General features: G+C 35.8%; 1 protein-coding gene across 1 annotated transcript in view; it reads right to left on the reverse strand.

Moving 5' to 3' along the window:
- Positions 1-24,028, reverse strand: part of ERC2 (ELKS/RAB6-interacting/CAST family member 2) — a 527,385-nt gene that overhangs the window by 494,589 nt on the left and 8,768 nt on the right. The window contains exon 2 of the mRNA XM_049826970.1: positions 15,000-15,802. Coding sequence (XP_049682927.1) covers positions 15,000-15,656 — 657 coding nt within the window. The 5' untranslated portion in view covers positions 15,657-15,802. The remainder of the gene's footprint in view (positions 1-14,999; positions 15,803-24,028) is intronic.

Consider the following 24,028-nt stretch of genomic DNA (forward strand, 5'->3'; position numbering starts at 1 on the left):
CAACTGCACAGTTAGGAATTAGAACTGTCAGACACTGTAGAAGGGGCACCTGAAAGTCCATCTTTTTACAGTTTCACATTGAAGGCACTGAATTACTCTACAGAATTATTCCAGCTCATCAGCTACAACGGAAAAAAAGTGGAAATGAAAGTAACAGTAAGGAATCAGATACACCAAGAAAAGTATTTCTTGTATTCCTTCAGGCACAATCGCTGTTCCTGTCTTCTACCAACATGAAACTTCCTGATTTATATTTTGGTAATCAATGACTACAAAGAGTTAAAGTTTGAACTTTTAAATACAGTATACTATTTATAAAAGATTAATGGGAATATTTATTTAGTAAAATTTATAGTAGTCTTAAAGGTCAGATTTGGGTTCATTTTTGCTGATATTTAATCATGAAATCCCTTACAGCACAGCAAGAATCCATGCAACTAAAATAGTGGGAATCACAGTCTGAGCTGATATAAAGCTAATGTGCTATTTCACACTAGAAAAATCAAAGCCTTGGTCATAAAATATAAAAACACTTTTCTGTGATTGATGAAGGCAAATTAAGTGATTTGATGGCAGAGATCCATATTCAAAAGCAATGCAGGAATGTAATTCATCTGTTTTGAAGCTATGAAACCTTTGACAATAGAGTTTCTGAACTTCAAGATTTATACTAGATCCAACAGGCTAAAACCAAAAAAAGAGTGTGTTTATTCAGTGAGTACTTCCAGCTGCCCATTCACAACAGAGCATGAACTTCTTCAGCTGCTGTACAGGTTTTTTTGTTTCTGGAATTAAGCCACCACAATTCTTAAGAATACAGACATCATCCAAAACATTTGTTTCTTGAATACTTAGTAGAGCACAGCTAAATTATTTTAAAGATTCCAGTACAGAGAACTGAAACAATCCACTTCCAATAGGAAACATTATTAAGACTTTTAGTTTGCTGCATCATTCAGGTTTTGTCCAGCTTAAAAGCAAATGTAAACTAAAATAGAATAGCACTACAGAAACCTGTAAGACTCTGTTCAGAATCACTTAACTCTGCTTGGATACTATTCAAAAGTAGACTGAAGCAAATGAAACAGCACGAAAAACAGCAGAAAATTGAAAGATATTAAAAGAAAAAACATCATTTCAATAACATGTAGGTAGATCAGGAGAACTGCTTCATATACAAGAATTATCAATCTGAAATGCAGAGTTCAACAATATAGTTGTGTATAGGCAGAATTTTAAAATACAAATATTCCAAATGTGCAGGTATATACTTGTTCTTTATAGCATTTATCACAAACTGCTCTATTTTCCTTAAGATTCCTATCTGGCAATTTGGGGGATTGTGAACTGCAGAACCATGTACAGTTACCTGCCTTTGCACGCTATTTTAAGTGATACTATAATTGTTGAGCATTACTATGTAATCTGCCAAATCCACTGCTGGGTTCTCCAGAATTCCCACCTTTTTTCTTCTTTCATTTGTTTTACGTGAGTTCATAGAAGCATAAGTAAATTTTTCAGTATAATTTCTTAAAATACAAAAGAAATTAATAGCTTATTTGAAGTAAAGCTTCCAGCAAATATGGTATTACAGGAAATCCTCTCCTTTCTGAACCAACCTGAAGTTGCAATTTAGCCAGTGTTTTACCTAGAGAATAGCAGAGTTGTGATACATACTGGTCTAAAATCAATCAACTTCTAGCTAAAATCTAACAAAAAAAGCAAGAGAAAGGAGCTTTATAAAACGATCTATTAGTTAACCACCCTGAATTATGAATTTCTCTTTAATGGTAAGGTCTGTACTGCTTTTAGTTATCTAACAGTTGCAAATGTATTGATCTAAAGTTCATTGCTTGCCTCTGCTGGTGACATGAGAATATTCCCTATTCTTCTACAATAACCATAGAAAATGCAAGATTCACATGCAAAGACAGAATCATTTAATCTCAAAAGGAAATTGCTTCTTTACTGATTTTGTTTGGGTTTTCTTGCTTCACATCTAAAGCCTAAAGTTTCATAATTTCAGAATGATTTTATAATAGAAATGTTGATCTGCTGCATGGTGTTTAAAGCCTTAAACAATTACACTTCTTGGTATTCGAAAGAAAGGAAGGAACATCTCAAGCCATGTTTATTTTATATACCAGTTATTATCTTTTGGACTGGGGGCAGGTGTGTGTGTGTGTGTGTGTGTAAAAAGTATCACTTTTTAAATTGCCTTTAATTAACACTGTTTTCACTTTTCAGAATTTGCATCAAAAATCTTCTTTCCCCCATCTATAGCTTATAACCTGCAGATTTTAAGTTCTTCCTGCTAAAAAAAGGGAAGCCCGATTTCAATATTTAAATAATCTGTGTATATCTAAAAAATAATGCTATAAACAGCAAATTAAAGAACTTGAACAGACATCATCTTTTTTCTCATATTAATTTATTAGAGAAGGTAAATTCACTCTGACTACCACTCAAACTTGAACAATAGTTTACCAATTCCTATGCTTATTATAATGGTTTAGAAATATTTACAAAGTCCTCCATTATGTCCACATCCATGTTCCCAAATGATTGCTTGTTTCAGTTAAATTGATCCTGCAGTACAGCACTCCACTCCATGTACAAACTCATGAAGCACAATTATATGGGAAGAGGGAAGGCGAAACATTTGGGGAACTGGAAACCTCGCATTTTTTCATGGCTCCTCACACCTAAATTTTTATCCTCTCGGATATTACTGATGCCTGGTACAGGTTTTCTCCTGCACAGAGAAACAGAAGGAAACATTGCTTTTAATGACTACACTATCCAAAGCATCAGTGAAGAGGAAACAGAGTTATTCTTTTGGTATTTAAATGCTTCAGCTTGTCAATCTGGAAAAAGTAGGCAAGTAGCCACACTTTAGAGTGCGGAATTACTACCTCAAGACATTACAGACTTTAAATTTAGGAGTCAAAGAAAACACATCGTCTCAGCTGAACAGCACAACAGAAAGGGGCAGGATAACACTGAATGTTTAAGATGTGTAAATGGTGTAAGTACAGAGTTGATACAAATTCGCTCACTCTTCTTGATCACACATAATCCTCCCAGTAGCCTTTTGTGAGCTGAATTAAAAACAAGAACAGCAGCAAACGTTACTTGTTTTCCAGAATCTTCTACCATCTGGTAAAAATGAATTAGCAACATAATGAGAGGAAAAGGATAGATACTTCATAACAAAATATATTTACTAGATTTTTTTTGCATTAAAAACTGTTTGTTTCCGCGCAACTTAGTATTCTTCATCTGTTAAGGTAATTATTAAAAACAGATGATTACTTCTAGAAAAAAAACATATGAGGAAAATAAGCCTTCAAAGATGAAAGTATTAGATTTGGTATAGACACTATTAAGCCAGGATAAAAAAAAAAAAAACCCACACCCAAATATTACGATGGTAGTAGGGAAAGACTGATCTTGATCAAGTCACTGAAAAAATCCAACCTTTCAGATTATATCAAGATAGAATTAAAAAGTATTTATGGACATTTGAAAATAAATTGTTCAGCGCAAACACCAAAGATGACATTAGAGCTAAAATGCACTACTGACCTGCCAAAAAAAATTATAATTCAATGGCAAATTGTGTTGTACACTGCAGTCACCAGAATATCAGTATTCAGCATTTTCTCATGATGCAAATATGCAAGTACAAAATACCTAAAGTAGTCTAAGTATTAGTCTCTGTACCCATTGAGGTATGTCTGAAACAAAGACTGCAGTATAGTACAGATATTCAAGCTTTCTTTCAAGAAATTTAAGTGCCAAAGGCAGTCAAGCCTCCATAGCACTGTATCAGGTTTGTGTGGCAAGGTTTTGGTAGGAGGGGGGGTTACAGGGGTGGTCTCTGTGAGAAGCTGCTAGAAGCTTCCCCCATGTCTGATAGAGCCAATGCCAGACAGCTCTAAGACGGACCCACCACTGGCCAAGGCCAAGCCAATCAGCAACAGTGGTAGCATCTCTGTGATAACCTGTTTAAGAAGGGGAAAAAAAAAGTTGCTGCAGAAAAGAAACTGCAGCTAGAGAGAAGAGTGAGAACATGTGAGAGAAACAACTCTGCAGACACCAAGGTCAGTGAAGGAGGGGGAGGAGATGCTCCAGGCACCAGAGCAGAGATTCCCCTGCAGCCCATGGTGAAGCCCATGGTGAGGCAGGCTGTCCCCCTGCAGCCCATGAAGGTCCACGGTGGAGCAGATATCCACCTGAAGCCCGTGGAGGACCCCACGCCAGAGCAGGCTGTGACCCCGTGGGAAGCCTGCACCAGAGCAGGCTCCTGGCAGGACCTGTGGCCCCGTGGGGGACCCATGCTGGAGCAGTTGGTAAAGAACTGCAGCCTGTGGAAAGAACCCACATTAGAAACGTTCATGGAGGAACGTCTTCCATGAGAGGGACCCCACTCTTGAGCAGAGATAGAGCGAGGAGACCTCCTCCTGAGGAGGAAGTGGTGGCAGAGACAATGTGTGATGAACTGACCATAACCCCTGTTCCCCATCCCCCTGCACTGCTGGGGGGCTAGGTATAGAGTTTGGGAGTGAAGCTGTGCCTGGGAAGAAGGGAGGAGTGAGGGGAAAGCATTTTAAGATTTGGTTTTATTTCTCATTACCCTACTCTGGTTTGATTGGAAATAAATTAATTTTCCCCAAGTCAAGTCTGTTTTGCCTGTGATGGTAATTGGCAAGTGATCTCTTCCTGTCCTTAACCCACAGGCCTTTTATATTTTCTCTCCCCTGTCCAGTTGAGGAGAGGGATAGAGCAGCTACATGGTACTTAGTTGCTAGCTGGGGTTAAACCACAACAAGCACACAGGCTCAGCAGCAGAATCTGAGCTGCTGCCAGAATTTGAGATCCCACCTTCATCTCCACCTCTGGGCCACTCAATCCTCTACCTGCTTTACACCAGCCCATAACTAGATGTGAGCAGTCAGTGAAGTGATCCAGCTGAAAATTAACCTAGGGAAAAAAAACCTTAAATATTTTGTCCCTAATGAAGCACATTACACTGACATATGAATTATAATAACAACTATTGGGAAAAGCAGCATAAGAATGTGTGAGATTGCTGGTTTACACAAAAATAAAGTGACTTTGCAAGTGCTCCGTGACCCCTCCCACTAAGATCCGAAGTCCTGCAGAAAAAGAATGATACAGCAAAGGTCAGAAGACATTAAACTACACATATTTGTCAAAGCAGATAAACTTTCAGGTTTGGGTATTAAAATACTGGAGAAATACAGTCACAACCCACAAGGAGTAGAATTTGAAATAAATGAAGCTCAAGTGAAACATTCTCTAAACAAAACTCTGCAAGCTGAATCACCCATTCCTAAGGGATGTCCAAAAGGTAAAAGAATGCCCTGAAAGCTACTGAGAGTAAACCTTCATCAGAATATCAAGATGGAAATTCTGTGCACAGTGGGACTTCTTTCAAAAAAGTATATATACAATGCTGAATTTCACAGATTTTCAATTATCTAGCAGCCACAGGAGGACTGAAAAAGTAACCCTGAAAAACAATGCCATCTGGACAAGAATGCCATTCTCCAAAACTAGCAGATACATGCAGCAAATGCAGAGAGATTGGGGCAGGAGAGAAAGGCAGGGGGAAAACACACCCACACAGAATAATAATAGAAGTTGGGACCAGTTTGGTGTAAGGCAAAGATACCTTTCTATTTCCAAACTAATTCTCCACTGTTTTGGTTTGGGGTTTTTTTGTTGGTGGTGGTTTGGTTTTTTTTTAATTGAGATGTATGCTGGTTTCAGCTGGGATAGAGTCAGTTGTCTTCCTAGTAGCTGGTACAGTGCTATGTGTCGAGTTCAGTATGAGAAAAATGTTGATAACACTGATGTTTTCAGTTGTTCTTAAGTAATGTTTAATCTAAAATCACAGATTTTTCAGCTTCTCATGCCCTGCCAGCAAGAAGGCTGGAGGAGCACAATAAGTTGGGAGGGGACACAGCCAGGACAGCTGACCCAAAGTGGCCAAAGTGGTATTCCATACCATGTGACGTCATGCCCAGTATATAAAATGGAAGGAGTGGGGCTGGGAGGGGAAATCGCTGCTCAGGGACTAACTGGGCATCAGCCAGCAGGTGGTGAGCAATTGCATTCTGCATCACTTGTATATTCCAATCCTTTTATTATTATCATTTTATTATTATCATCATTATTAGTTTCTTTTCTGCCCTATTAAACTGTTCTTATCTCAACCCATGAGTTTTATTTCTTTTCTATTCTCTCCCCCATCCCAGTGGTGGGTGGGGCAGGGAGTGAGTAAGCAGCTGCATGGTGCTTAGTTGCTCACTGGGATTAAACCATGACAATTTTAAGTAGTTTTTACATAGGTAACATATACTCTGTATTCCAGAGTGCTCTGCTGACAAGTAGGTACATTTTCAGAGTGGCATGGGAAGAAATACAAATTTGTCTCTAGAATAAAGGCCAATGGGGAATTTTGGTTTCCCTCAAAATTCAAAGAGATACAGCTTAGTTTCTATCTCTCAGAGAACAGCAGAAACTTTTGACACAGGGAAGGAATTTAATGATCACTGAATGCAAAACATTCTGAATATCCTAATATAGGTATAATTTTTTGTATATATACACATATATATATGTATAATTACATACATACTTCAAAAGACCAGCTGGCTTTTATCACACAGTTGTTGAATTTCAGTGTTTTTCAAGTTTGGATTGATACATTTAATTAATGCTTTGGCATAGCAAGATTTAACTAGCAACCCACTATTTCACTTCCACCTTCTACTTTATCCAGCAGGAACACTATACCATGATATTTAGGCATTTCTTCACTGAATTAGTCAAGAACATTATGCTTTATCAGTAACCATTAGGTATCTGAGTTAACACACAGAAGAAAAAGTTCACACTAACAGGACTGTTCTTTCAGACTTTCTATCTACAAATTGAAAAAGGTATACAACATCAGTTTACACATAATTTAAAACAAAATACACAGGAAGTATTTAATTTTCAAAGTACAACTCCCTGCCTCTGTGTTGTTTTCCTTTCAATTCAAATATGGATTCTGAAGTGAGAATTCTACTCTGTAGTTAATACTGTAGTCAATTAAAAGGAAAACTTGAGGCTGTGCAAAAAGCAGACCTTGTTTCAGGGCTTGCTGCTCCTCTGAAGCTACATCCCAATGTGTGTTATGCTTTTTCTCTAGTTTCTGCTGACCTTTGCTTTTCTTCAACAGAGGTATGATGTGGTAGAGACCTCACACCCTCATTCAGTTATAGATGGAACTGGAATACAGATTACCTTACAAGACCTCAGTGTTCTCTGAGTCTCTAACACTGAAATATTTACATTCATTTGCCTCAGGATTTTCCTGTTAGCAAAAACATCATTTATTCCTTTCCCTCCAGGGTTTGAAGAGCACTTCACATGAAATCTACTGCCTTTTTTTCACATGTGTTTTGTCAGCTTTGTATATCATCTTCAAACACCAAGAGTAAGAGCAATAACTATATTGTGGCAGATGCTTAAGGAAATTCAAAAAGTAAATACGATTTCCCCATCCCAGAGGCCAAATATTCTAAAGTTACTAAATTCAGAAGAGTTATTTGCTCCTGCTACAGGCAATCCAACTTGAACCAAAGTTATCCTCTATAAAATATACCAAGGGCTCCTGAATGTTAGCTTCTTTGCTAACTCAACTGACAGATATTCTAGCAATAAATTCAAGTAGCAAATCATTTCTTGCAACTGACAGCTTTTACAACTGATTCTCTGGCACCAGGGAAATACGCAGTTCTATAGTCAGGAATGCAAGACACCTTGAACAGAGCAAACGACAGGAAAAGTCAGAATCTGACCCTGCATGACATTAGCAAACCATAACTCCCAGACATGTAAAAATTCAGAAGAAAATTGAATCCATGACCAACAGGTTAAGTCACCATAACATAGCCCTCACTCCAACACAATAATCTGAAATGCATCTTATGAACTCAGAAACATGACAGAAAAGAGAAAGGTTAGGAAGTGTCATGCAAGTTTATCTTTCAATTATATACAAATATAAAATAAATAAAAATAATGCTTCTCATTACAGCCAAAAGGGTTGTCTTTTTCAGAAATAGCCTACAGGATGAAGTTCCCTAATGCAGGCTAACAGAATATGGCATTATTGACTGCTTGGTAGGTAAACTGGGGACAACTCTCAGAAAATTCAAGATGAAAGGACCTAAATGAGGTAAAATGTCTGAAACAGTAAAGACTAAAAATGTATAATGAGAAAGGAATGACTCTTTTTTTCAGTACTTCCTCCCCTTTCTCTCCCCCACTTCAGATGATGGAAAATTCTGGAGTCATTTCCACCTTTTTTTCAGTTTAACTGTGAGGCCTCAAGGTTTAGAGGCAGTAAGGAAACCAGTTTACAGAAGCTAACAGAGAATTTTTTTTTTTTTTTTTTTTTTTTTAAAATAACCACTCCACAAACTGCAGGCTCCATCACAATCAGTGCAAAAAGAAATTCACCAAGGATAATGTTTGATGCATTATCTCTGATTAACTTTGTTTCATTATACTTTCATCTTCAGATACTGAAGTTTTGCTCTATAATGAATCTTTAATCTATTCCACACATTTAAATTTTTAAGCACTTTGTCTCATTTAAAAAGAACTAAAGAAATATTTTGCACTTACCTAAATTGCCATCAATGTACATGAATTTAAATGAAAACAGTGAAAACATGCAAAATAAAGTTAAAATCAAGTATACATGCAGCTCTTAAGACAGAAGTATTAAAAAAAAGTTGAAGAAAGCAGGAAACAACAGTACAGTGAAAAACAGAAAATAAGGTGAATTAATGTGCTTTAATAGCTTAAAAGAGACTTTCATTGTTTGTAAATACTATATTACAAATATGTTACTATATTACAAATCTGAATTAAAAATATTTAACTTTATTACTTTTTCTTCAAACAGACATTTAGTAAAAAAAAGAATCAGGTAATTTTTGTTGTTGTTTTTCTTATTAAATTTGTTTATGTGATAACATACATCAGGAAGCATAGTAAAACATGAACATTTCCATTCCTCAGGTTACCATCTTTACCTTTTGTGTGTAACCTTGTACTTCACAAATATTCACAATAAGCTTCAAAATTCATGGTGTTGCACACATTTACACAGAGACAATTAGACAGACTGAAAGGTATTTATTTATACCCCCAAAAGCTCCTCTGACAGGCTCTGGTATTTAGGAACATTTCCAACCAGTAATCAAATGTATACTTTGATGCATATTAAGGAAGAAAATACCTACCTGGGAACTCAAATCAAAGACCCAATTGCTGGTTACTCCCTGCATATCCCACTAGGACCAAACCTCCAGAATTTCAATGGGCATAAACAAAGTAACTCAAAAAAAGATGAAAAACAGTTTCATAAGTGGACAGAGTGAAGAGATAACAGATCCTCAACTTCCTTTGACTTGCATTTAGAGAATGCCAGCAGGGTCTATGCAATGAACTGACCAGTTTGGAAGCAGGCAGAGTTGATCCCAGCCATGGAAACCATGATATCCAGACATGGGTAAAGTTAAGAAGTGGTGAGCTTCTTTAAACATATATTATTATAATTTAAAAATATATTACTATAGTAATACATAATATTTTCCAACTATATAGAGTTTTACAAGTATATATAAATAATATATAATTTTAACTCCACTGACTAGTTCCCAGAGAAGCTAGCAAAGTTACAGGAAATTAAACTATAGCCCTTGCTTCCTGACTTTTCTTTTACAAGGCAGAAAGATGACTAAAAGACTGTACTTGGTATGATTTGTGATGCATCAGAAAGCAAAATAAGTATGTGGTACTTTTGGTTTGGGGTTTTATTTCACTTTTTTAAGAACGTACACATTAGCCTGATCAGGGGTTTACTAGGAATATTGTTTAATTAATACCAAGAAGGGAAACAATTTCAGAATATTTCTTAGTGTGTTTTCTTTTACTGTTCTACTTGGATATTTGTCATGAAACAAAGTAAAAATGAAGAGCATGTGAAGTAACATTGAGTAGCTACTCGCGGTTCTATATTCATGAATATGCATCCCCTTATCTACTGATTATTTTATCAGCTCTATTCTGTTAATTGCAGCATCTATGAGTTATTCTTATTGCTAAAGATGTATAAAAATTATTTCAAGGAACAATTCTGTATTCAAAAGTATGAGCCTTTCAGAGGAACTGTTCACTACCTTTTTAATCCTTTCTCTTCCTCTCATTAATCAGAAGCAAACTCCTGTAGTATCAGGACAAGAACTAAACTCCAAAAGATGATCAAAATTTATAATATGTTTTCAAAGAACACATTAAGCAAATTAAAATTACCTGGTTTTCTGTAAGAAAAAAAAAGATCAAGCTCACCATTTATTTCCAACAACCACATATAACCATATCATGAATGAAAAAGCTCCACTGTTCATTGCATACAGTGGTTCATTTTGTATTAATTATGTAGTATTCAATAATGGCATTTATAAGTAGGGAAGAGGGGCATTATTTTGTGCAACTGAGTTTACAGTTTATTTAAAAAATGTCACAGAATCTAATTCAGTTATTGCAATATCATAAAAGCACATCAACTGATAAACATTAATGTTGTCTTAGAACCAGCTGATCAAAATGGATAAGCTAGTTCTCCCTCTATTTTTGACAGACAGGCAACAATCCTGGGAATGAATACTGCTGAATAATTTCTTGTGTTCTCCCAGTTCTTTCCACCTCATAGCCTTCTGCTCTCCATTGAAACCGTCTACATTAACTCTTTATTATATAATACATTCAAGCAAGATTAGAGAAAATAACTGTCTACCTGGAAAATAAAAAAAGCAAAATCTCCAACTGAGACATTGCAAATGATGATTCCAAGATGAAGAATCACTTTAAATAGTTAAAAACATTTAGAGTACTTCCTGCCCCTATGCATATAATCAATCCATGTAAAAAGTAATACTAATTATGCTGTGAGAAAATGTCACAAAGAATATGAAGAATAGAAAGACAAGAAAAGTAACTTTGGGCCGTAATATCAAAGAGCAGGTGCTCAAAGCATACATTTTCAAAAGTAAAATAATCTTCAAAAAATCAGAAATATCTTAAGTTACTGTCCATAAACTTCATGGGTCTCTTTTCCTTCCAAAAGATTTAATTTTTATCAATTTTCTGTTTTCTATTTTTTTCAGATTATTTCTTAAATTTGCTGAATTTCTTTTCATTTATAATCCTATTTTCCAGCATGGTTTTAACCCTGCCCAGCTTGACATTATCAAGCATAATATATATCCATCATTCAGAACACTGATGAAATCCTCAATCACATGACAGATCCTTACCAGATCCTACTAGACATCTTTCCAATTTCACCATGAATCATTGATAATTACACTTTGACCAGTCTTCCAATCATATAGGCATCCACATATTAGCAATTTCATCTCATATGCTTCCCACCAGCTTGCTAATGAAAATCTGAGACAATGTTAAAAGTTTTCTTTATTTCAATGTTACTACTGTTTTTCCCTTATGCATAAAGCCTGTTTTCCTGTCATCCAAGAAAATCAGACTTGTTTGACAAATCCCAATATTGTTAGTCTTTTTTTTATATTTCCCCCCATATTTCTTATATTTCAGAAATAGTTAATATTTTTAAATACAAATAATACACTTTACAAATAATTTTCTTCTATTGTTCTTACAATATTTTTCCAGAAACCACAACAAAAATATCAATTTATAATTCACTCATTTCTCACTCTCTTTTTTCCTCCACGCCCCCCGTGGGTTTTTTTGGCAGGCAGCTAGATTTGCCCTTCTCCAGCCTCCTGGGAGTTCCCAAAGCTGGCTGTAAGACTAATGGCCCCGTTCAGGGTCCATTTCATCATGCACAGCCAATGTAAAAACAATTTTTAGTGCTTCAGTATGAAACACCTCTTTTTAAAAAAGGAAGTTTCATAAGCCAGTAACCCTCAGACATGCAAGGATAGATCTATCACATTTTAGTATAGATGTGATAGATTGCATCACTTTTGTCTTTACCATTACAGCTTTTTGATAATTTTAATTGAAATTAGTTGTTTGAAAGAATCAATTACTACGTGGATAAGTAAGACTGACAAACTAGCTGACACAGCCAGCTTGGACTTCCAAAGCCATTCCTTCAGAAAGGCTCCTCTCCAAATGCTTACAAGAAAAACTAAGCAGCAATCAGATAAGAGGGATGGTCCTTTCATGCATAAATATTTGATTACAAGAGAGGAAATAGCAGAAACACATGGTCAAGTGTAAGACCAAGAGAAGGTCCCTGTGGAGTTTTGCTGGAACCTGTGCCTGGGCTTTGTGCTGTCTGACATATCCTAAGCAACCCAGAGAACAGGGTGACCAGCAAGATGACTAGATTTCCTCATAATATCAGGTTATTCAGAGCATTAAAGACAAAAGCCAAATGCAAAGAAGGATTTTTATAAGACTAAGCAACTAGGCAAGGGCTAGCAGATGAAATTCAGGGATGTGAATGTGAAGTTATACACAAGTGAAAATAATCCTACCTTCATGCATAACAAGCTGGGATCTAAACTGATTAAAACCACTGGTGAGATTCTTCAGCTGTGATAAATATTTTCATTAAAATATTAGCTCAGTACTCAGTAGCAATAAAAAAAAGGTAGTCATCCAAAGCTAGAAAGAACAAACAAATTGAGTGTTGGGAGTTGTTTGGAGCAACACACAGAATAAAAGGGTAAATACTATAACATCAATGCATAACCCATTTTACACCTGTATTATGAAAAACATAAGCCATTTTGGTCTCCTCAACTCAAAAAAAAGAAAAGTAACAGCTCTGAAAAAGATTCAGAGGAGAATCAAAGAAGTGTCCCAGTTTCGTGAAAGGAACACATGGTGAGATTCTCCTGTCTGGGAAAGAGTTGAGGGAGGAATGTGATGGTGACCTATAAAATCATAGGTGGCACGGAGACTGGCACTGGACATCAACTATTTAATGTTTCTTCCAGTACAAAGAACAGGAAATTCTAGCAAAAGCAGCCAAAGCCTAGTGCAGAAAACAAATGAAAAGCAGTAGTTCTTCACATCACACGTTAAGCTGTGGGATTCACTATCATAAGAGGTTGTGGATACCAGAATTCTACATAGGTCCAAAAGCAACTGGCTTAATTCAAGGAAGAGTCCACTGAGAGTTAAGCACACAGAAACTGTAGCTAGATCATAAAAAGTACTCAGTGGAGATATCACTGTATACTAGGTCTATTCTATGAACTTTTGGACATTGTTAGCAATAGAATACTGGGCTACCCAGTGTTTATGTTATTTTATTATAGAGTAAGGCTTCATGTTAAATATACAGATAGGGTAAAATACATTCTTTTTGTCTTTTGTTAGGTTCACCCTTACAAGAAAATAACAGCACTTGTTAAAAAGATGTAATCTTCCATGAAGTGAATGAATAGGAGGACTCAAAACAGATTTCATTTACTTTCCCCTCAAGATGAAATAGCTTTTAGGAAAAAAAACAAACAAACAAAACCCACACACAAAAAAAAACACCAAAAAACCCCACGTAACCACTTTGGCAGGTAACAAAGTCTCTAAACACCAGATTTAGATGCCAAATGCTAATACAAGATATTAATGTGACATTTCTGTAAGAAAGGCTATCAAAACAGAGTATATCAGAATATTCCTCCTACTGCTAAGGTGACACCAATGATCATGATTAGAAAGTTTAACCATTAAAGCTTTTGAATAACAGAACCTCCACCAAATAAGTTTTTGATAATAATTGGTTCTAGCAGCATCCTAGTGCACGTACTATAAATAAATATTCAGTAACTATTACTGTCAGTCTGGATATACAAGTTATACAAGAAAATAGTAAATTCACTGCACTGAATTCCCCATCGAGACCCAGTTTCACACTGAAGCAACTGGTATAAGGCTTGTTAGTTCCATAGATATTTAGGTTCACAACATGTCTAAGAGGTGGAAAGTTTGGTGAGAAGCACCAATGATCACAAACTTGGAAGTAAATTAAAAATTTCAGTTATTGCTGCCTGCCAGCAAAGAAGTTTAGATTGGGAATCTAGAAGTGAGAGAAACACAGGATTGTGTTTTTGTCTGGGGGAAGTTAACAGATGGTCTAAAAAGGAGCAGCTTTAAAATAAGACCAGCAGCCAAAAAGTGTGTGGAAACAGCAATATGAGAATTTTTTTGATCTATTCTGTGCTGCTGTTCTGTATAGCTTTGTGAAATAGCAAAGAGTCTCAAAGCTTGACCTTATAGCTTTATTCATCCAGATTAAAATACTTCAATCTTTTTATAACTTTGGGAAAAGAATGTTATGTTATGAATAGAAGTATTTAAAATACATATTTGCAAGATGCTCTTTTTCTAACTCACAGGTGTTTTCACCAATGTTTCAGAGACAACTTCAACTTCATTCTGTAACACAGAATTACAGAAGGTTGCATGTGTGGATTTAATATCACATCTTCTTTTAAAAAACCTGGGCAGCCAAATCCCTATACAGCTCATACAAAATATGCCTCTAGATGTTTGTTTATACTTTTGCAGAGATGGCTTATTTACCTCTTCAGAAAAGGTTAAATCTATTTAGACTGTTGCTGCAAAAAAGCACTAGAGAAAGCCTCAAAAATAAGAAAAAGGGTAGTGACAAACAATCATTCTTTTCAGCTATAGTGTGAAAGAATGCTGCATGAAGGAAATTATAACCTGCATTCACATTCATATTAACGCGCTTTCCTACTGTTTAGCAAAGGCAGACAGATCAAGACATACAATTCTTGTTGTAAATGTTAAACTTATGCCAGCATAGGATACAGTACCATAAGCAAAACATCAGGTACTTAGCTGTAAATCAACAGAAAGGAGCTTTCAGAATTACTTACTTGATTTTCTTCATGGGAAACTCTCATTTGTTCTTTAAGAACTGACATTCTGGCTGCTTCTTCTTTCCTCAATACTCTTTCTTTCTTTAGCTCAGGACTCCAGAAAGTTTTGATGCTGTTCATTGAGGATCCCAGTTTGCTGTCCTTAATGTCTAGTTCTTTTCTGAGAAGATCATTCTCCCTCTGTAGTTCCTTAAGCTGAGCCTGCAGGTCTAACATGGTACTATCTCTAACTTGTCTCAGCATAGAAGGAACCTGATGGTGGTGATGGTGTGAAGATGTGGTCAGACCTCCATGCTGATCAGTATAAGAAAGGACATCTGTGTGCGAAAGTCCAGCTGAAGCAATATTAGGACTGCTCCCCATAGCTGTGACTCGACCACCATACACAGCTCGATTTGTAGCCCTTCCAAGAGTCATTGTGCCCTTTGGGAAAGTAGTAGAAGCTACACCTTCATGGTCACTCAGATACATTGGTCCAGATGTTGCATAGGCTGCATTAAGGGACTGGATATTCTCCATCGATAACGTCTTACCCGTTCCTCCTCCTCCTCCACTATTTGTTCGCCTATGGCCCAGGCGAGGAGATCTTGGCAATCGAGGAGACCTGGAGGGACTTCCTTCTAAGTTGCTGATTGTTCTTGCACTTCCATACATTTTTCTTCTACTTTGAGGTACTATTTAGTAAGAAATCAGTAACACTGAAGTTGAATATTAAATTTATAATTCCAGATAGAAATATTGGCAGTTTCACTGCATTCTTCCAGTAGGCAAAAATCTATTGTTTCTCCAAAGTCAGAGACCTGAAAAAATATATTATAAAATTAATTACATTTTCATATTGGAAAATAAGTTTACAAGTAATCAGCATATATCAGAAAATAAAGTAACCCACATCCTAGGGCAATTACTTCAAGAACAAAATTTACTACACTTTTTGTGTTTAGGATGACTAGTTAAAAATGCATTTTCAAGCTAATTTCATTCAGGTGAAAAAACTGCTCTTTTTCTTACTAGAAAATATCTTGACATTTTGACTTAGTATAACAAGCTTTATGTTGCAATAAACAACATGGGCCCAAAAACATCTTAGCTGATATGTTAATGGCCTTAAATGATTGACGATGTGGAACTATATAAAGGAAAAAAAAAACTTCCCAGACTAAGATATTACATTTTCAAAAGACAGTATAAAAGTAGCAATTCAGCAGTTCTGTATATTCTCTAATAATATTAGATTAATTAAGACAGAACAAGGAAATAGGCAGGGTTTTTGTTTAAATTTACAAAGAGTTTTTTGGATAGGCAAAAAGATGAAGGAAACAGTGTCTCTAATAGTTTGGCTGTAACCAGTAAAAACGTATTTTAGTAAGAAAAATAAACAATAAGACTAAGCTAATTTGAGTGAATATTTCTTTCTAAACAATTATAATGTATTACAACACAGTATTATATGTTCAATGAAGTACTAGCTTGCTAATAATTGTTGTTAATGAGCTTGTCAGGAAAAGGTTGCATGACAATAACCTAGGTTTTCATTTAGAAAAGGAGTGCTTGAGAAATACTTTTTTCTTTTTCTTTTTTTCTTATTTTCCCTATGGATATCATACCATTACTTTGATAGAACTATCCTTGTAATTTATTTAACCAAACAACAGACAGATGTGGACCAATGGTCTGTTTTCAAATTCAATACCATCATCATACATTTACCAAGTTTCAAGTAAGTTTAACTGTACATAGCATAAATAGAAACATACAGTAGGACTTCAGGATTAGGTAGGCTCACTGTTTTTTTGGTTTTGGTTTGGTTTTTTTGTTTGGTTGGGTTTTTTTAAACAAATCTGACTGTTTCAATACATTTGTGATATTAATTAAATTGGTGGTCATTAACCAGATCTAGTACCATTTATTTCAAAGGTAACTAGAGGAAGAACAAAAGTTAGATTCAGTCAAATCCAGTAATCTTTAACCATACCCTCAAAGTCATCCTCAGTATCTATAGATAGATTATTTCCAGGTGTTTTAAAACATCTGTTCTACATTTGCTGTGAAAAAGTGTTGACACAGGGGCAAGCAGAAGGATGATTTGATGTCATATTTGTTAATAAGCTCTAGTATATTAAATCCTCACCAATAATATTAGCATAAAACATCATGGATACCAATTATGTCAGTAAACAAGGAGCATACTGAATTCTCCACTGACCCCTCATCCCACACAATCATATACCACATGGCTTATATAAACTCTAAGAATTGCTTGGTATATGATATGTTTTCATCAAGTTTAAACAGCCAACATAGTCTAAAGCATTTTTGTTTCATTTGAATTACCAGTATGCATGTGGATTAGCTGAGATGTTTCAACTACTATTACACAACAGTGGTCATTCTTGTTAATATTCACCTCTTCCCCAAGAGGTCACAAGACTCTTGTGTCAAGAATCACAAGAATCAGAAGTGGAAGGCACAGCACTACACTATGCTGAAATGTTGATAACAATGCCACTATGGGTGCTGGGCAAAAATATGCGAGTGTGGTATTTATTCAACATTGATAATTTGGAAACACTGAACTCTTTGTACTGCACCCAGGCTGCTCCGTTAAAAGTAATTCATTTCAATGCAAACATTGCCCTTGGCAAAATGGATCAAACAAGCTAATATAACATTGTTCCATACAAACTATCTTAACAAGACCAGTAATTCTGTCATAAAACATTACTACTTTCTGCCATGTACAAACAATTTGGCTATGCATAAAGTGAAGCAAGGGTGCCTACTTCAATGAGAAAATTTAGGATTTAACTATTTAGGAAGACATAGATACAAAATTACATTCTAGCAATTCTTTTCTACTTCAGGATCACATAACTCAAAAGAACATAAATATTTTTAATTCCAGAGGCAAAAGCCTGATCCAACTTTTTGAGCCATGATAACCTATTAAAGCTTCCAGAGTTCAGGCACAAGGCACACAGATTTAAAGGCACCAGATGTACCTTGCTGATTTGCATTTTCAAAATTTGACATTTCATCATTAGTATCCAAATCTGTCCCCCTTTTCAGTTGTTATCCATCCTTCAAGAGATGACCCACAGCTTGTTCCACAAAAACCTGGTGCAGCTTTTCTGTCATCTCAACTTCAATGCATTGATCAATAAAAAACATATCTCATGGTGACTGGGGACAGTACAATTGCTTATCCCAATTCTCAAGTGCCAGCCATCCTCTGGCCAAACACCACTCATAATGCACTCTGAGAAATCCATCCTTGTATATTTCTAGTTTCCTGAAAAAGTTCTGTAGCTCCTTCAAAGAGGATCTCACATGAGATCAGAACTGAAGATGATTTTCCTTCCACAGGCTCATGGAAGATCCTGAGCAGAAGCAACTGTCTTCTAGACTGATACAATTCCCTCCCCCCAAAAAAAAAAAAATCTGGCCTGGTGAAAAATCTAAGATTGATATTAACAGTTTATGCTAGCAATTTAAACTGGATACAATAAAATACTTTTAGATACAGCAGACCTGATCCATGACCAGGTGATGGGTCTTGGTGCAGATTTATTGATCCTCAAACATATAGGTATAGGATACCCTCACATCATATCAATACTGTTTTTCCTTTCCACTGCCACAATGATAAATAAGTAATTTATGCTTCTTCCTTTGAGTCACTTAATATACTACTTAGCCTTTTGTTTATGTCTCTGATATGTATCTTTAGGTACTTGTTTTGCCTTTTAGAGTTTTAGTTGTGGTCTGTCTTCTTTTCTCTACTTGTGTGAGATTAAGAAGTTCCCATCTCAAAGCAGAGAACACTTATCGGGCTTAGCACTCCAATTCTTACTACTGAGCCCCACTGAAAAAGGGAATCATCATCCCTCACCCAAAGGGAGGCAAACTCCTCTCTGGACTTCTTTAATAAATGTTCACATACTGATTTAAAACTAACTTTTATATGCCTGTGAAAATTCTGTAAAGAACAGGAAAAGAGAAGTAAAACACCACCAACCAAAGAAATGTTATTACCTCCACAGCATTTAATTATTATTTTCCCCCTAAAAATATTCTAATCAAGATGGAGACATCTATGTAGAAAGTACAAGCACACTGACAATATGCTTGGTTTTCTTACTTTCACAGGCTACTAAGGATAGCTGACAGACCAAAAGCCAAAAATCCTGATTTAAAGAAATTCTTACAGTTTATCTCTGTTTTCATTTGCAAGTCATTACCTTCTACAACCTCAATTATAGAGACTGGCTTTCTTGCAAACACCTGGGAAAAAGTTAAGCACATGAAAGTGCGCTTTCTGGAAGTGTATATACCTTAAGGATAAACCTTGATCCTTCCTTTATGGCTGTGAAAAGTCTCAGACACAGTAGAAACCATATACCATTGCTTTATGGAGGACAAAAGAAAGGCACCTACATAATTTTTGACTCTTTACTGCTTACACACAGAGCCTTCCTAGCTTCAGGAAGATTTACTGTGTGTCTCAACACATCAGGAATTGGAGGCATGAAGAAGTAATATCAGCCTCAGGGCCTCAACAATTGCCACACAGATCATCATCTACTGCCTGGAGAAAAAGAGAAAGAGAAGAGATCCCTTTCTCTCATCTTCCCATAGAACCTGCTGACACAGGGCTGTTCTAATTGAACTTGGAGTGGGCAGGTGAGATATAGATGATTCTATCTTGAAAACTAAAATGATTTTTTTTATATTGCTATTTTAATTGGGGGGGGGGAAGAATTATTACTCTAAAGCAACCATTTTTCACCCAGTATTTCAAGGATAGTTTTGCTGAACTAAAGCATAACCTTTATGCACCATAGTGCAAGAGGTGGAGAGAAAGATAAATGGAATCAAGCAGAAACATAAGAATCTCATATATTATGGGGAGTATAGGAGAGCTGTATAGACAAGATCAGTATACCCACAACTTAAGAGACCAACCCTCCCCCTTGATAGAAGCCCAGAAGCTGTAGATGTTGCAGCAGCAGCAAGCACAAAGGAGCTCTGACACAACTCATGAAGGTTGTATGCCCCTAAAAACTTCTGAGACAAAGTCACCCAGATTCATTCAGTCTGGTCTGGGACAGACTGCAGACCCACTGCGTGCATTTTCCTATAGAAAATTATTTTGAGTTTTAAAATCCAAATCAGCTTAATAGTACTAGAAAAAAAAAAAAAGATACACTCATCTACTTGTCTCAATATTTTTCTTACTTCAAGAAATATTTTGATATACGTAATGTATGACTTAAAAGCTAACCATTACAATTGTGACCTTAATGGTTTGCACTGCAAACAAAACTACATAAAAGGCTCCAGAAAATTAAGCATGCATTGTCAGCAGGGTGGGGGAGGGGGGCAGTAACTAGACACTACCCCCCCTGCCACATTCTCATCAGCCTTGAAAATCCCAGCAAATAAGAAATACTCTATTTCATGCTAAAATACTTCCCGCTGACTGTTCTACCTTAGACTTAGCTTATTTTCCACATTTCTGCTTCATCTCACCACCTGTGCTCTGCAGACATCACCATCATAAGGTCATTTTATTTGCCTTTTAACTATTTTTATACACACTTAAAATATAGGATTCTAATATGATGCTAATGAAAGGTCTGTCTCACTCAATTTACCTTCCGAATGCATTACTTCTACATTTTACATAATTAAAGTTTCCTTGAAACACTCTTCACAGAATACCGTAATTTCTGGCTTTTATCAGCTCCATACTCTCACCCCCCCAGCCCAAAAAAAAACCCAATTAATTTCATTAGGCTATTTAAACAAATCAGTGTCACCAAGTTCAAAGCAAGTGAGAATTTTCTGTATCGTGTTTGTCAATCCTTTCATAACAAGTTCAAAAGAATTGTGTAGAGGCACTGTAGTTTAACCTTAAAATAGACTGGGGGCTATTTTGCCCATTTCCTGAGCTCTGTGAATCATGATGGTTCAGAAAAAAATGGAAACTAGATCTTGCCAGACAAAAGACTTCAGTGTCTGAATAAATTAATGATTAAATTCCTCCTTCATTTAGTGCAGAAAAATCATAATATGTTGTTACATTCCACGTCTGTCCTGTAAAATGTTTGGGCCTAAGCAGCCCAGTAGTCTCAGATCTGATATGCCAAACCATTAAAAAACAGGTAACAGTTTGACTTCTGCCACCAATTCTGCATGTAGCCACAGTGCATACAGAGTTCTCACCAGTTTCACATTAGGGGTTTCACTAACAATCAGCTGCTGACAGTTTAGCTAATTCCACGGCAGATTTAACAACTTTATTGGGAAAAAAAGTTATCAAATCACACTATGTGGAAAACACCAAGTGTAGAAAAATTTCAGTAACTAGATATGGGGCCAAAGACAACAAAACAGAGGAAACCTCTCCTCATTAGATATTCCCATGACAGAAAACATACTATGAGCAAATATTAAGACTATGCTCAGGAAGCACATTGACTACTAAATCTAAAGTATCATCTTAACCATACAGAAATAATTTTTCATATTACTAACAGGAGCTGAACTTTTTTATTGAAAGATGGACTTGATTTCTTTCTCCTGTTTTTGGGCGCTGCTTGGTTTTGGGGGTTTTGGTTTGGTTTGGGTTTTTTTTGCTTAGACCAGGGCACTCTACTAGTTTCATAAGGATCATCATTACTGTTTCCTTATCATCAACTGATAACCAGTATTTGAACATGGAGATACATGGAAGGGGGGCAGCATAGAATCCTGACAATTATGCTTGGAAAGCTCAGGGCCGATTTACAGTTTGTGTCTCCTCCTCTGGTCAGAATCACCTAGTCAGCAGTAAGTTTGGATATTAGCCAAATAGTTAATAGCTTTGCACAACTCCTTGCCAATATTAACATTCAGCCAAGAGCTCAGACATTTGTAATATTACTGAAAACCTTAAGGGAACCCCCTCCTTACAGCTATCCTCCCCAAATAATATGTAGTGACAGCTGAACGCAGAAATTATCAATCTGATTTTTAAAACACTCAGTGGCTTCCAAATTGTCTAAAACTATTTAGTACTATTCAGCACCCCAGATATAAATCAAAAGCAACAAAATAGAAGAAATAAGAGGTGATGTAGAAGATAATGCTCTTATATTCTCCAGCAGAACTCATCTTCCCTGTATTTTTAGACACCACAAAAGGAAGGAGATTCACAGAAAAGTTCTGTTCCATAAACACATGTCCTGGCAAACAGTAAGGATTTTACCAAAATATAGGAAACATTTAAATACTGTTATTACAACAAACACTATCTCTCTCTGCAGAAGTCCAGGGATGCATGCGTATTTAAAGTAGCGACCAAGAGCCAGAAATATTTCTGGCACATTCTTTTGCTTTATCTTGGGTTTTGACTGCTTTAACAGTGGCTCAACATGTCCTCACAGCAGAAAATATTCTTTTCTTTGCATGTTTACAATTATCTGTGCTGATTTAGGAAAAAAAAAACCAAACCAAACCACAAAAACAGCAAGCTGATGCAAACTAGATACAGAGAACCAAAATCTATTGTACAGTATGCTTCCTTTCTTCATTAATCTGAGCAGCACAGCATGTCTTATTTTAATAAAGTAACAAAAAGATAATGAACAAAATGCTGGCTCATATGGGGTTAGTACAAGACCCACAATGTTTTTATTAAAAGGGCAAAGTATTCTCTTTTCCTACCTACCAAAAACTTAGATCAAATTACTTATGATTAAAAAATGGGGGGGGGAGGAGAATAAGTCACTCATTTCTTCCTACTATACTACTGCTCCTTAGACATTTGAAAAATAATATACATGACAACATTAAAAGTAACATCATCTTCATTTAAGTTCCTTAGTGTCCTGAATCTGCATTTCTAATGTAAATATGTTTTACTATAGTCTGCACAATAAATGTCTTTTTAGTTGTCAATAAACATTAATTTATCTACTTTCTTTTGTAGTTAGTTATAAAAATAGTAGATCTGTAGTTGTGTATAAAGTCAGTTTCAAAGTATATTTTGATCCTACAAGTTGGTGATGTCCCTGAACACCCATCAATGCTAAATGAAAGAATTGGCATTTATCACCTCACAGGAAGAGTTCAACATACCTGCCTTTCATTTCTATTTCATACAAAACAAATCATATATTAAGGAGAAAGCAGGAATGGCTGCTGAATACACATCTAGTGACATACATGGAAAAAAAAGTTGTCAGGCATTCTAATGTTGTTAGGTGCAGTGACAGCAATTAATACTTATCATGAGATCAGAAAATACCAGCAAGGGAAATATTTGCTCAAAATGCCATATTAAAAGTCTTGAAAAACAAGCAGTTCTGACAATTATCAGGATTGTCAATTACGTGACTCCCAACTATATTTAAGTGAAGAGTCAACGATACCATTTTAATTCTCTTTCTCACAAGTTTTACAGTTTTAAAAGAATGCTAGCATTCGGTAGAGGTACATTTTTTTCAATGTACTACTTTTCCTCTTTATTACCATGTTAGAGACATTGTAATTGTTTTAAAACACTTTTAAAGTGTAATATTAATTAGAAATGGGCTTTAAATAAAAGTAATATCTCTCTTTGTTGTTGAAACACTAATTCTTAACATTTTATCTCTAACACTTCCACTAAAAGAATTCTTTCCTGCACTCCTGCATGTGACAAAAGAAAGTCTCCCTGGGCTAAGATGCTTAATGGAAGTGAGAAATTTAAGATTTGTTTTACTTCTCTTATGTTGTGTCAAACATTAAAGACATGAAGATAGATCATTTTTTTTTTAAAAAAAAAAAAAAAGGCTTCTATCGCAAAGCAATGGCAGAATCATCACATCTAATTTCCATTGGTTTTGCCAGAGAACACACTATATCTTTATAAAAAGCTATAGGGCAGTGTATCTGCCAATTCTGGACAAGCACACCAAGTATAGCCTGCATAACAAATTATCTTCCAATACAGACTATATACCACTATCCAAGTTTATTCTGATTTAATGGTCTATCAA

Source organism: Accipiter gentilis, chromosome 23, assembly GCF_929443795.1.
Source record: "Accipiter gentilis chromosome 23, bAccGen1.1, whole genome shotgun sequence".
In the NCBI taxonomy this organism is placed as follows: Eukaryota; Metazoa; Chordata; class Aves; order Accipitriformes; family Accipitridae; genus Astur; species Astur gentilis.